At 37.4% G+C, this 13,900-nt stretch overlaps 1 protein-coding gene across 2 annotated transcripts in view; it reads right to left on the reverse strand.

The window, feature by feature from the left end:
- Positions 1 to 11,260, reverse strand: part of PDZRN4 (PDZ domain containing ring finger 4) — a 136,774-nt gene extending 125,514 nt beyond the window's left edge. Inside the window, exon 1 of one of the 2 annotated variants that reach the window (XM_011999060.1) lies at positions 10,918 to 11,260. In XM_011999060.1, coding sequence (XP_011854450.1) covers positions 10,918 to 10,986 — 69 coding nt within the window. In that variant the 5' untranslated portion in view covers positions 10,987 to 11,260. The remainder of the gene's footprint in view (positions 1 to 10,917) is intronic. The other variant, XM_011999062.1, reaches the window with a different exon arrangement.
- Positions 11,261 to 13,900: the final 2,640 nt, after the last annotated feature.

Raw genomic sequence — 13,900 nt, forward strand, 5'->3', positions numbered from 1 at the left:
ATGTCTCCACTCCTATTCTTTGACTCAATTTGTATTAAATACCTGCTCTGGGCCAGACACTGCATGGGATGGTAGAACTGCATAGGAGCAGCAGAACTAAATACACACACAGGAGCATCTGACTATACTTCAAGTTTTGAAGCATGATGGAAGAGAATCATTGAGAAGAGTGAACTAACTCTGTCCTGGACTCAGTGAAAACTCCACATATGGCAAACTTTGGATTGAGTCATAAGGTATTAGGGCTTTTACCAGAATAGGGGTGAGGGAGGGGAGGTGGGAAAGGCATTGTAGGCAAAAGGGACTTTGTGTTGAAAGACAAAGAGATGGGAAAAATCACATTGTCTTAAATAGAAAGTTATAGTTTTCTTTGGTTAACATTTTATCTGTTAGGAGAGAATGAGGAAACAAAACAGATTGCGAGGAACTTTTCATGGCAGACATGGATTTATGGAACAGTGGGCAAAGGCTTTCAAGACCTCAAAAGTGGGGAGTGACAAGTCACTTTCCCATACTGATGAGCTCTCATAGGTGAGATAATTTCACTGAAGGTGCTAAAATGATGGGGAAAGAAGTAGTAGTGAGGACTTCTCTTCCTATGCCAAAAAGAGCATCTTCCACAGACCCTTTCAAGGGAAAACAATTTTAAAAGCATCTTTTATTGATTCTCTTACTTCTTTCTTCCCTTCCTCTCCTCTATTCTTTCTTCCATTTTTTTTCTTTATGAAATACTTATTGAGTGCCTACTATATGTCAGATTTTCAATATTTATGGATAAAGTCCGTGGATAAATATGAAATGGGACATTTGTTATTTACAATAAAATGAACATGAACTCTAACATTCGGCAGATCCTGGTTTGAACTCCAGGTGTCCTGCCTGCATGCTGACAATATGAATTTGTTACTTGACTACTTTGTGCTTCAGTTTTCTCATCTGTAAAATGGGGACAGTATTACACATCTCACAGGGTCATTGTTAGACTGAAATGATATCCTAACTATAAAAATTACCATTTATGTCATGCCTGTAATGGGTTATACCCTTTAAACATATTATCTCATTTAATCCTCAACAAAACACTTACAGGTTGAGACTAATCAATTAAACAGAGACTCAATGAAGTTAAGTAACTCACAGTCCGAGAGAAGACTGCTTGATTCAAGTCTCTATTTTTTCTTCTATGCACAGTGTTTCTCCCCATGCTGTACTTGGTATTTAGTATGCAATCACTAAAGACAGTAATACTCCCATGTACCATCTTAGTAAAACATTTTTGTTACTTTACATGTTGTCTTAACACTGAGGCTCACAATTCCATAGACAAAGTCAACTTCAAACATTATAAACATGACTCAACAAGGAAACAAAGAGCATACTTGAGCAAATGGCAAAATCTACCTATTGTAGATCCAGTTAGCATGGCTGAGCTCTTTTAACTAAAGTACCAAGCAAATAATATTTATACATATTCTATGATTAAAATTAACTTAAGACTCTATTTGATTGCATCCTCAGGGTATCTTGTGTCCACTAAGTCCATTCACTTTTGTTTGGAGATCAAGAACCTCAATAACTATAGTTGTCCCGTATCCTAGTTTAGTCTGGCTGTTCTCATTTCCCCAAAATATATCCTATAAGTCATATTTCTGTAACTTTGCTTTTACAATAAATCCTGGACATCAAACACATTACCTTTGACTAAATGGTATGCAATGATTATGCTGAAGAAAAAAAAAAAAAAAAGACCCTTGACTCCTAAACTAGGCCATTCGGAATAATACCCACTGTCTGGCTGTTCCACGAAGCCTCTTAGATGCCCCTTGCTCATAGAGAACTGTCTTTTCTCTGCCATGTCCACTGTACTAAAGTCATACCTTTTCACATTTTCTTCTAATTCCTTCATGATACACTCCTTGAAGATTGGCTTCTTTTTTTCCTTATGCTTCTTTTGTGTCCTGTGTTACTATCTAGCAGACTCCTGAGCACAAAGCATGTGCAAAATAATTATTTTTGGTATTCAGTGAGAAATGCTCTTTCCCAAACTTTGCTTTACCTAAAAAAAAAAAAAATCTAAATTCTACCATGATTCGGTTATAGAAAAACATTAACTGTCACTGATTACAATAGTGGTCTTTCATCTGCAGATTTATTATTTTTTAAACCGTGGTAAGTAGTTTAGAAATTCTCTTTGTTCCTATACTCTTGGGAAGGTCTTTTTGTTGTTAATAAAGATATCTGAAACAGATCCTTAAGAGGCCTGGGAGTGAGAGGTTAGTTCAGGAAAAAAATCTAATTTGCACTGAGATGAGAGCAAGTTTCCTAAATAAATAAATAAATAATTAATTAAATAAATAAAGCCCTACAATGTTTCTATAAAGCTACATAAAACAGAAGGGAGGGGAAAAAGCAGAGCTTCACAGGACCTAAACAACCATAAAGCAAGATTTACAGCTTGCTACATAATGGCACAAATTAGCAATTAGATGTTATATGTTGAAATAGAGGAGAATATGGGGCTGCTACCTTTTAAGCTTTTTGTTGAGGGAGACAATAAACTATTCATAATAACGTTTTAAGGCTAGAATTCCACATTGAAAGTGATAGAATTAAGAAAGAAGAAATGAATACAGCTGGAAGGAAGATGGAGCTGGGACAGGTTATACTGATGACTTTGGAAATGTTGCATTTAGATATAGAAAACACAGCTGCATTTGAATTATCTATAATTTTAAGTCTGAAGACATGATTGCTACTCAGTGCTACTCTAAATTCACATGAGTCACAAGAAGACATTTTTTAAGAATAATACCTAAAATTCTCAAAGTGCATGCCCTAGGATGGATAATGAGAGAAAACAGTGTCTGGAAAAGATTGAATGATTGAGGCAGATCCTGTTTTGGGCAATGTGCTCACTTTTTCCCCATGAATTATAAACATGTCAAGAGTATAGAATCTTCATAAAACCACAAGCTGGGGACCTCTTTTGATGGACTACCTAGTGATTTAATTCGTGTGTCTTTCTTAATCATTTAATCAGATTGATTGCATACCTATTAAATGACTTGTGAAAATTCAATATATGAAAATCTACTTATATAAAATTAACATACTGGACAGTGATTGACTGCTGTGGGAGGATTCTGCACTATCAATTAATCTTTATTCTTAATTACTTAATAACACTTGTAAAGAAACCACTGTTTGCCAAAGATATGCAGTTCACTTGTTAATACCAGGATTGGAAATGAATAACAAATGTGCAGGTTAAATAATTATGTAAATAAGATCATGTGTTCTGGAAATATTTTTAACCAAAATTTAAATTAAATAATTTTCTAATGAGGTTATCCTACTTCACTAACAAATTCAGGTGAGTCGAAGAGTCAAATATCTAAGCACATTTTCTTTTCTTTTTTTTTTTTTTTTTTGAGACGGAGTCTCGCTCTGTCGCTCAGGCTGGAATGCAGTGGCCGGATCTCAGCTCACTGCAAGCTCCGCCTCCCAGGTTTACGCCATTCTCCTGCCTCAGCCTCCCGAGGAGCTGGGACTACAGGCGCCCGCCACCTTGCCCGGCTAGTTTTTTGTATTTTTTAGTAGAGACCGGGTTTCACCGGGTTAGCCAGGATGGTCTCGATCTGCTGACCTCGTGATCCGCCCATCTCGGCCTCCCAAAGTGCTGGGATTACAGGCTTGAGCCACCGCGCCCGGCCTAAGTATATTTTCTAGCTAAGTTTTTAATAACATGCCTCCCTTGTGTGCAATTTGGAAACAGTGAAAATGTCTTCCTACAGTATTCCATCTAAATAGATATGCAATTAGAAATGGCTGACTTTCTCTTAGGTCTAGATTAATGAAATAAAACAGTGAAAATATAAAGAAATTATATATTTTTAATAAAATTACAACATTTTGATTTTTCTATAAAGGAAGGGCACTTCACTTATTAAACCTGCCTAAATTAATTATAATCATTAAAATATTTATTTTATAAAAGATCTTTTGCATATCAAAACCACTCTGACATTTAAGATTTTCTTCAAAGGTCTTGAAAAGGAACATTCTAGCTAAATGTACATCTTCTACTTTTTAATCACTATATTATCATCACTCTGAACATCATAGCTCAAGATGTAAAATCAACTTATCTTACTTTTAAAGGGAAGGTAGTGATAACTTTCATTTTTCATATTCACAATTTTAAATAATTTTGCATTTAACAAAAAGGGCCAAGAAAAGCTTTAATCCAATGATAGCGTAACTTCATTTTTGATAATCTGTCATATCTCAAGTTCTTGAAAGTGCTGTCAATCTTCTTCTTTGAATTCACCACTTTTTGGATTATTTTTCTACTGAAATGCTCTGTGATCATCACCAGGTTAGGTTCTCCAGTAAGCCAATGCTGAGATTATAGTGATTATAATGCAGTGTGCAAGATGTTTACTAAGGAGTATTCCCTTTGTGGAAGGGACAGGAAGGAACAAGGATTGGGCAGGAGGACTGAACTCTGAGGCCCAATACCAGCTACAGGGAGCTCTTGAGCTCAAATTGCCTTTCAGAGTGTCCCAAGTCAGGTTTGGGGCAGAAGATGGCCAGACCTGTATACACTTGCATCAATCCATCATTGGATATGGGCCTCCCAGGAAGGGGAATGATGTCGGGTGAGGGACTTTCTGCAGCTAAGACAGTTATAGTGGAGCCGACAGTTAAAGGCTTTTGCTGACAGCACGTCCAGCAGCTGGAGCAAGTCTGTTCTAAAGAGACATCTGAATAGCACATAGCATATTTTCAAATCCAAAGACACTTGGTTCTTATTATACACTCTAATGCAATTGACCACACTAGCCACTCCGATTTTGAATCTCTCTCCTCTTGACTTCCATAACTTTCTGCTCATTTTCTTTCCCACTCTGTAATAATGTCAGTCTTTTCCTTTGCTTTCTTCTTATTGGCCTGTTTCTCAATGCTTATACCTCTCCTCACTTTTTGTTTCTCCCTTACTTGTCACATCTGCCTGGGTGATCTCATTCAACAGACACATATATGCCAAGTTTTAGTTTTGAATATTCACTCTTCCACTGTCCCTGGACATTGCTTAGATATCCTGCAAATGAAATCAATAATCTCCTCTTCCTTTTCAGAACACACTTCCCTTCTTTTATTTCTTCTCTCTGTAAACTTCGTAACATCAACTCAGTCTCAAGAGACAGATACCTATTGAAATTACCTCCTAGTAGGCCTCACTTTTGTTCTCCTTTTATATTCTTTTGACCACTAACTTAGCCTTTTCAGCAGCCTCCTCGTTGGTTTCCCTTGTCGTAGTCCTGCTGTAGTGCACCATCCCCAAATCAAGCCTAATTGTCCCCAAACACACACCATAACCAAATCCACAATTGAACTCTTATCACAGTTATCTTTCTCCTAAAAAAATGAACAGAAAATTGGAACATGGGAAATTCTTTGGGGTCTGTCTTGAGCACGCTCAGGCCACATCCAGGGAGTCTGCCTCCTACTTTAGCATTTAGCAACATCTATTGCTTATAGTTTCCAATCCCCAATCCATTGACATCTACTGCTTGTTTGCCACCTCCATGTGCTTTTTAAAAACGCTTTCATCATTTTAGTTTCTTCTCCCTTCTTCTCCCCCACTCGCCAAGCCCCTATCATGCTGAGCAGCACCTTTGCATTTCCATAGCTGTCTGTCAATATCTCTGTTGATTCAATATTTAGCACATTAAATTGAACATTCTCTGCTTATGCCTCTCTTATGCTACCAGACTGTGCATTTCTCAAAAGCAAGGACTATCACATGCCATAGTTCAGGGCTTGGCACATATTAAGCAATCAGAGCTTACCCAAAGTTTTTGAACTGAACCACATGTCCAGAGTTTAAGATATCTGCTGGGTGGTTGACAAAAGCAAGCCATTTTTATGGTGCGTCTTCACTTGTTATTCTGATATTAAGGAACAGACACCTCATTCTAGCAAATAAAATGGAGGTTTATCATAGGAAGGTATTGGAACTGGGGGGAAAAAGCCATTCTGAGGACCTGCTATTTATTTAGCCTTTCTCATGACCCACCTGCTTCATTTTTTAGATGTCTCTGATTCTCTTGGTAGGTCAGATCCTCATAGATACGGTGGAACACAAACCCCCAAACTCCCCCACCAACATTCCTTTCTATCTTTGCCCCATTACTAGTGCCCTACTTCCCAATATAAATTTCTGAGACTGAAAAAAACCTAACTGAACCCTCAACTTTATGCACAAGGTGCTGGTCCCTGGTTTAATCAGCTGTTAGGTATAGAGTGGAGAGGAAGGCAGAGTGATATGGTCCTTAGCCAGCAGCTGTGGATGGAGTAGTTTAATTCTAAAGAGGCTGCAGATGAGCAGGGGATCTTGGTGAGTCCTAATGAGTGTCTGATGTGAGAATGAAGGTGAAAGGACAAACAAACACCTGGCCTGCCCTCCAGATGCTTATAATTCACTCAGACATAATTGACTATAATACCAGGCAGGCAAACATGAAAAGGAGTCCCAAGGTGGGAGAGATTAATTTTTTTAAAAAAGAATAGTAATTGCAGAAATCTCTCTGCACAAGGAGACATTCAAATAACCAGTGATATAAGAAAATAGTGGCAGAGGTGAATATAAGGTGTCTTCCACAGAGGCTGAAGAAATGGAACTAAGTTACAAGGGTCCAAATTGGGAGGCTGACCTTAAGAGAACAGCAAAAAACAGAGTCTGGAGCAATTACAAATTGCATTAGAGGAAGAATAGGAAGAGAGACAACTGGAAAGAAACTTAGAAGCAGCTCAAGAGGGCCTTGAAAACTGGAGTAAGAAATGTTTACTTCATTTTATAGTAATTGGGAGCCATTAAACATTTTCTAGAAAATTATTCCAGCAGCAGCCATCAGGGTGGACTGACACAATGACAAAATCTAAGAGGGAAAATTCTTATCATGGTATCAGAGAGAGTTAATAAAAGGAGTTGTGATTGTGGGAAGGCAGGAATTGATGCTGGGAATGTGCACAAATAAAAGAACCAGGGAAGCCACTGTGTGGGTGGAGAAGGCAGAAGTGGCCCTTTTCATTCAGTGGTTTTGAGTTTTGTTGAAAGCAAAAGGGAGGGTGAGACCTTCACTGGCACTAAGGAACGTGGGAAAAGGATAAAGTTTGGGGGAAAAAGTTAAGGGACTATGAGTAGGGGTTACATAGTACGAGATAAAATAAATATCTGAAAGATCTAGGACAGCACCCGGAGAAGGGAGATTATATGAGATCCAAGAAACGTTCTAGAATAGAGGAGACTTTAGCATATTTAAAACCTATGGAAAGGGATCCTGTAACTCTTTCTTGGTATATTGTGAGGATTAAATAAGATGATGCTTAGGGAAAAGTGTTTAGCACAGTGTCTAGAATATTCTAAGTCCTCACTGTCAGCTGCTTTCAATACTGTTACTTTCAACGCAGGTTCTGTTTCAGTTTCCGTTACTAATTCACAGATGCAGGTGGTGGGGAGACCTCTTAGCTGTGCCAAACCATTCAGATTAATAAATGAACTCTCTGTTGTGCTACAGTATCCACTTAGAAGAGAACAGCAGTCACAGCAGTGACATTGCCTAAGAACTAGTGCTATTCTACTTCTGGTTTTCCTGAGATTGAAGGCAAATTACTTTCTTTACCCTGATGTGGGAAGTGAATAAGAACAGAATCTTGCATATCACAATATAAGATTGAAATGAAATCCTATAAACAGCTTTTTGTTAACAGTATGGTCTTCTAAATATTTGCTCCCAATTTTAACACATTATGGAACACCAATGAATATCCCATCAATAATCGCCATCATGTAATCAAAAAGTTACATTGGATTCATGTGTGAAAAAAAAGCTTTAACGTCATTAGATTTAAGTATTATTATACAATCTTCCTCCGAAATAAATCTGTTATTAGGCCAGAAATACCTAACAAGCTATTGTAGCTCTCTTGGTCCAGAAGGGTATTTAATCAAATTAATAAGAAACAGGCAGTTCAGTTTGTGTCAACAGAAGGACATTGTTCCCACTACCCATTTATTAATTCATAAGAGGTTAATAAATAACTTACTTTGAATAAAATAAATCACTGCAGATAAAAACTGTGTCCCTGGCACAAACAAAAGTTAATAGGTGTGTAAAGACGCATGAAAACTGCATGGTGTGAAGGTTACTGGATCCACCGAAACCCCAGATTCCTGCATCTGTGTGCATACTGGAGCCTGATTGGCCCAACTCCAGTTGAAAATAATTTTCTTGAGGTGACATTCCATCTCTTGTGCCAATTGAAAGTCTTAGCTCCTCCAGAGGAGCAAAAATATCAACAAAATATAAACTTGACCTCATTTCACACCCAAGCGCACCATTCTGATTGTTTTACTAGACTCCTCAGCGAGTACATTAGGTTTGTTTACTGCAGTTATAAACCAGAAACTGCATTCTATGTGTCCTGTATTATCAGGTCACTAAATCTAGAAAGAAAACGTGGAAAAGTTCAATATCATAATTATTCTATTATAAAGAAATAAACATTGTTGCTGTTGATCATATGTGTCGTAATCGATGCTAATCTTAAATTTTCACATCTCCTGGTAAACTTTATTTTGCCTTAGCTCATAAGGAATAGTAACAAAAGAAACAAAAAGGCAAATGATCTGAGAATTACAATACTTTAAATAAATATGATTTGGGTAATCAGGTGTTAGTGTATGTGCCAGCAAGTTTATTTTAATACACAGCTAGAAATAGGCTTCCAATCGCAAGTCACTTTTGTAAATAGTATCCTCTCTTATGGGGGAAGCTATGTGCCCTCCTGAACACCTGGTTAAGAACATGTTCACTTTCATGTATGCTCTGAGCTGCCTTTCCTCCAAATAAAAATAGAAACTAGTTTGTAGCACCACACGGGGCTCCAGCGTATTATATGAGCCTATCACTGGTTTCCTTTGATATCTTATCTATTCCATTAACTCAATAAAATAGAAGGCAAAGCTGGGGACAAATTGCAGGAGGGCTCCCCTTGGAAAACACATGCAAGATCTTTAAGCTGGGGCTTTAGCTTATCTAATAAAAGCCAGTTAAAGGAAGCTAATACTTCATTTTTCACCCCCTTTATTAAAGATCATAAGTATTGCAACTCAGGAGTAGAGAAAATAAAATAAATATATGGAGGAGTACAGGTAGAGGCAATAAAGAGCGTGGCTTATCTATTTTCTCAAGATTTAGGAAGCACTTGAAGGCAAAACTCACAGACAAGCATTTTAAAAATCTATAACAAAGGCTCCTGCTTCTTAGCAAATACAGTGGTCCTTTCTGGCTGCAGTAATCCTGCTGGATTTCTTAGTAGAATATAAACAGCTTAACCTAGGCATAATCAGGGAGGATGCCACCTACCACTCTTTCCATATTATCCTTTTATATAAATTTAGTAATTCAGAGAGAGAAAAAAAAAAGATTGATGAATCCACTCCTCTGCTCCTCCACCACCCAAAGAGAAACAATACTAGAACTCAAACTCTAACAACCAAACTAAAGGAAAGTGTTCCACCTAGAGACTGTTTTCATGAGTCAAAGTGGATGAGAGCTCATGTAGGAAATGAATATTATTTTAGCCTATCCTTGCAAGTTTGTACTAAAAAATGAAGCAAAAGGTATTGCCCCTGGTGTAATTAACAATGTTAATTTTCTTTTTCCTCTCTATGGTGATAAAGCAGTCATTTTTATATTTAATTAATGCAGAGGATCATTTTGGAAACTGGCTAATGAGCCTCTGATCACATTACCATGAAAATGTGCATTAACATTGCAACTGAGGAGGCTGTTTCATGTGTAGCAAATCCACTTTGTAATTAGCCCACTGTGAAATGAATCACGTCAGGGGGAAATCTGAGGGAGCCAGTAGTTAGTGGGTACTTGGCTACTGCTGTGCCATGGGCCACCAACATGCCAAGCATCGTCTTTCATCAGCAATCTTGTCTAAGGACAAATGTAATACTGTGTCACCTTTGGGACAAACTGCAAGAAGGGAGAAATAAACTTTATTTTGCTAGATAAGAAATTTGAACTTGAGCATACACTCCCAGGGGAACCTCCCCCAATAAAGCAGTAAGTTAAGAAAATTCTGTGAAAACTATAAGGGCTTAGGATCTAGTTTTCTTATTTGTATTCTGAAAAAGCCCTTGGATGCACATAAAAGAGACATCTAAATTTATACACTTTTTTCTAGGTCACCTACAGTTGTTTTCATAAGCTCTCAAAATTAATTTCTAGTGCTAAACAAACAAAAACCTTATAAAAAGGAGCTAAGAACAAGTGGTAAGAGAATTCCTTTATCTTCTTTTTCAGTCGGGACAGAGCATATATTTTTTTCCCCATGTAATACAAAATTGCTAGGTCTTCCTCTTAAACCAAAGCACAAATTCTCAATTCACCCAATAATTTCCTCTGGCTAACAAGATTTGGCAGGAAACTTCTCCTGTCTATTGAAAATAACAGAGATCATAGACTTATTAAACCCCAGTATTTATGCAATGATACAATTGATTTTCAAATGTCAACAGTATTCCAAAATGAAAGAGGTATCTCAAAATATTACAGACATGGATCTCAATGCTACTCCTGTTATGTGACTGACATCTTGGCAGTAGATACACAAAATGTTAAAAAGAATCCCACAGGAAGTCATCTGAAGGGGGAGTGGCAAGGAAGCTGAAAACTGCCACCCAAAACCAAAATAAAAAGCCCCAAACCAGCAAGTCTGCCCTCAATTCTGAAATGTACTGAAAGAAAAAATAAAGCTAGCCAGAATTCATTTACCATCTTACAGACAAAACACAAAGCCTGGCTCTTAGTTGCTGGTATCAGACCCTGCACTCACCTGGGAAACTTCATACAGCAGTTTGTAGTGTTCCTCTCTTTTCTGAAAAGTGCACAAATTGCAGCCCATTCTAAGAAGCAGAGAGAGAGAGCAAATCTTCTAATTTCCCCAGAAGTGAAAGGCAAGTGAACTGAAAGGGAATCACCCTCCAGACTTGACTACTGTTTTTCATCAGTCACTTCAGTCCAGAAACACAGACAAACCGCTGTTAGCTGGAAGCGTAAGCCAGAGTGGTGTGTAGCAGCATGCTCTTCTTCGCTTTCCCTAAGTATCTTGTACTCACGGATACACACACAGAGTTTCCAGTCAGTTCATGGCAACACTCCCCCGTCTCTGCATCAGTGCACATGACTACACAGATTCCAGCTCATGAATATTAATAGTGCCTCATTGATTATTTATGACAGAACATGTTAGCAGGGAGGGGTGTCATAGCTGCTGTTGATGACAGATGAATATTCACTAATTAAGAAGCAAATGTAGTGTGGTTAAACAAAATTCATTTGTGTCAATACCATCTCTGTTTATTAAGGATAGAGGGGTTCCACATAGGGCATTAAAAAAAAACATACACTTAATTTCTCCATTGATATAAGCTTTTAATATGGGAATAAGAAATTCAGAAACAGAAATATACATAGTTTACATCTCCATGCTCTGCAACAAGAAGAAATATTTTTAGGATTATTAAACCTAGGGGAAAATGAGTAGGGATAATTCTTTACATTTATAAAATAAACACAGAAGCAAAGGAAAATTTAGTGGGTGATATGGAAAAGGAAGAGAAGGCAGAGAGGTATCATTGAGTTTTTATTCTGATACTACAAAAATAACTGAATAGTTCATATGTAAAGACCATTACTTACAAAGGAGGAAATAAGGGATATTCTCTTAATTCTAAAGAATATTTGGCAAGTATTAGCAGTTGATAGTTGTACAGATAATTAATATTTTAATTAGATAATGAAGGCCCATCTATTGAGTATATATTTGTAGCATATAACGCATGTAGATCTATATTCAAAAAGTAGATCAACACAATGCCTTTTCTAAGAAAAATTTCAAATGCCTATAGTATTTATGCTAATTTTATTAAGGTCATATACAATATTTTAGAAGCTGATACTGGCAATATTTAAACTTGAATGTAATGCACAATGACTCCATTTATGATTCTATATTTAGAGTTCATTGTGATCAAAGGTGAACAGAGACTTAAAAACTAAGCTTAGATGTTTAGATAACAGAAGTAATGCATTTAATTTCACACTCTTGCAAATACATGTGTTGTATTGCAAGCTGGCAGTTTTTGTCCCTTAAAGCTATACTACAAACAGCTAAAGCAGATAATAAAAGAAAATTCCTTTGGTTCCCACACTGACTTATCCACAACCTCTGCTAATTAAGAAGTATGTCCCTGTTCCAGCACATCTCTAAACTGGACAGGATAGCAGGTGGGTTCCAAAGCAAAAATAATTACTTGGAAACTGATGACTCTGGTTAGGAATTACACTGCATCTCGAGATTTTTAATTGCTCATCACTGAGGTATAGTTACTTTTGGGGGTCCAATTTCCTAAAAGTGCTTTGTCACATGTTTAGAATCGATAACAGGAAATGATTCTAATGAGCACTAATTGTTAACAAATTGGCTTTGCAACTAGCAACACCTCAACACCAGCAAGTAGCAAGGAGATGAACAATCATCTGCTGCTTATCAGTTGTTTCCCTTGGGATGTAATAATCCGATTTTCTGGGCCTAATTTCACCTAACGGCCTGGACAAAAGCCAAGCTGAGAGACCTACATGAAAGTGGCATCATAATTGGTAACAGTGTGTGTGAAAAAAGTTCTCCAGGACCTCTGGCAAATTAGAAACCACTTGTAGGAGATATTAATGTTAGGACTTGATTCCTCTATGGAAAGAATGTTTTCAAAAAGGTATTTGAGGTGGACTTTATAAAAATTAATGGTGGCCACGAACATAAGCAATCTCCTTCTCAGGTGCAGCTGTAAAACATACATGTCTGATACTTTTGAAAGTTTTAACTTCTCTAAGCCTCTATATCACTTCCCATGAAGTATTTTCATGCTGGAGTTCACACCCTCAAAGCAAACATTGACTATTTCTTTGAAGGATTCTACATTGCTGAGTTGTGAAAGAATTATTGATTCTCAGATGTTCATACTCTGTATTTTATTTTATTTTTTGAGACAGAGTCTTGCTCTGTGGCCCAGGATGGAGTGCAGTGGAGAAATTTCGGCTCACTGGAAACTCTGCCTCCCAGGTTCAAGCAATTCTCCTGCCTGGGCCTCCTGAATAGCTGGGATTACAGGCATGTGCCACCACGCCTGGCTAATTTTTCTATTTTTAGTAGAGACGGGGTTTCACTGTGTCAGCCAGGATGATCTCGATCTCCTGACCTCGTGATCTGCCTGCTTCGGCCTCCCAAAGTGCTGGGATTACAGGCATGAGCCAACGCACCCAGCCCATACTCTGCATTTTTTAAAAAGTCAGATCAAGGAATTAGAGTGCAGTAAGGCAAGGATGGCTCACCCTTCTATCAATGAAAATGTTTGCTTTCTCCACTGATAAAACTCTCTTGTGTGATAGGTTTTGAAAGCTAAGTAAGAAATTTAAGTATCAAAGCTATTTCTTATTGGAACTTTCTTCTCTTTAAATGCAGTTTGCATTTAAAGAACAATTAAACAATCATAGCTTTAAAAATATTTTCTTACTCATCAAAAAGTAAAGAATGAATATTCTAGGAAAGTAAGCAAGTTCAAATAGAAGCTCATCCTTCAGCAGCTCCTCCTGGCTGTTTCCTTTATTCATTCTTAGTCCCTCTTCTTGTGTTTCTATCTCAGGAAGCAAGAGCAGCTTTTTCAGTCATTTATCAAATGCTGCCCTTGGCCCATTTACCCTGGAGAGATTCCACCTTCTGCTTCTAATGGACTCATCCTATAGAACTGAAGACTTGGAAA

Source organism: Mandrillus leucophaeus, unplaced genomic scaffold (genome assembly GCF_000951045.1).
Source record: "Mandrillus leucophaeus isolate KB7577 unplaced genomic scaffold, Mleu.le_1.0 Scaffold580, whole genome shotgun sequence".
In the NCBI taxonomy this organism is placed as follows: Eukaryota; Metazoa; Chordata; class Mammalia; order Primates; family Cercopithecidae; genus Mandrillus; species Mandrillus leucophaeus.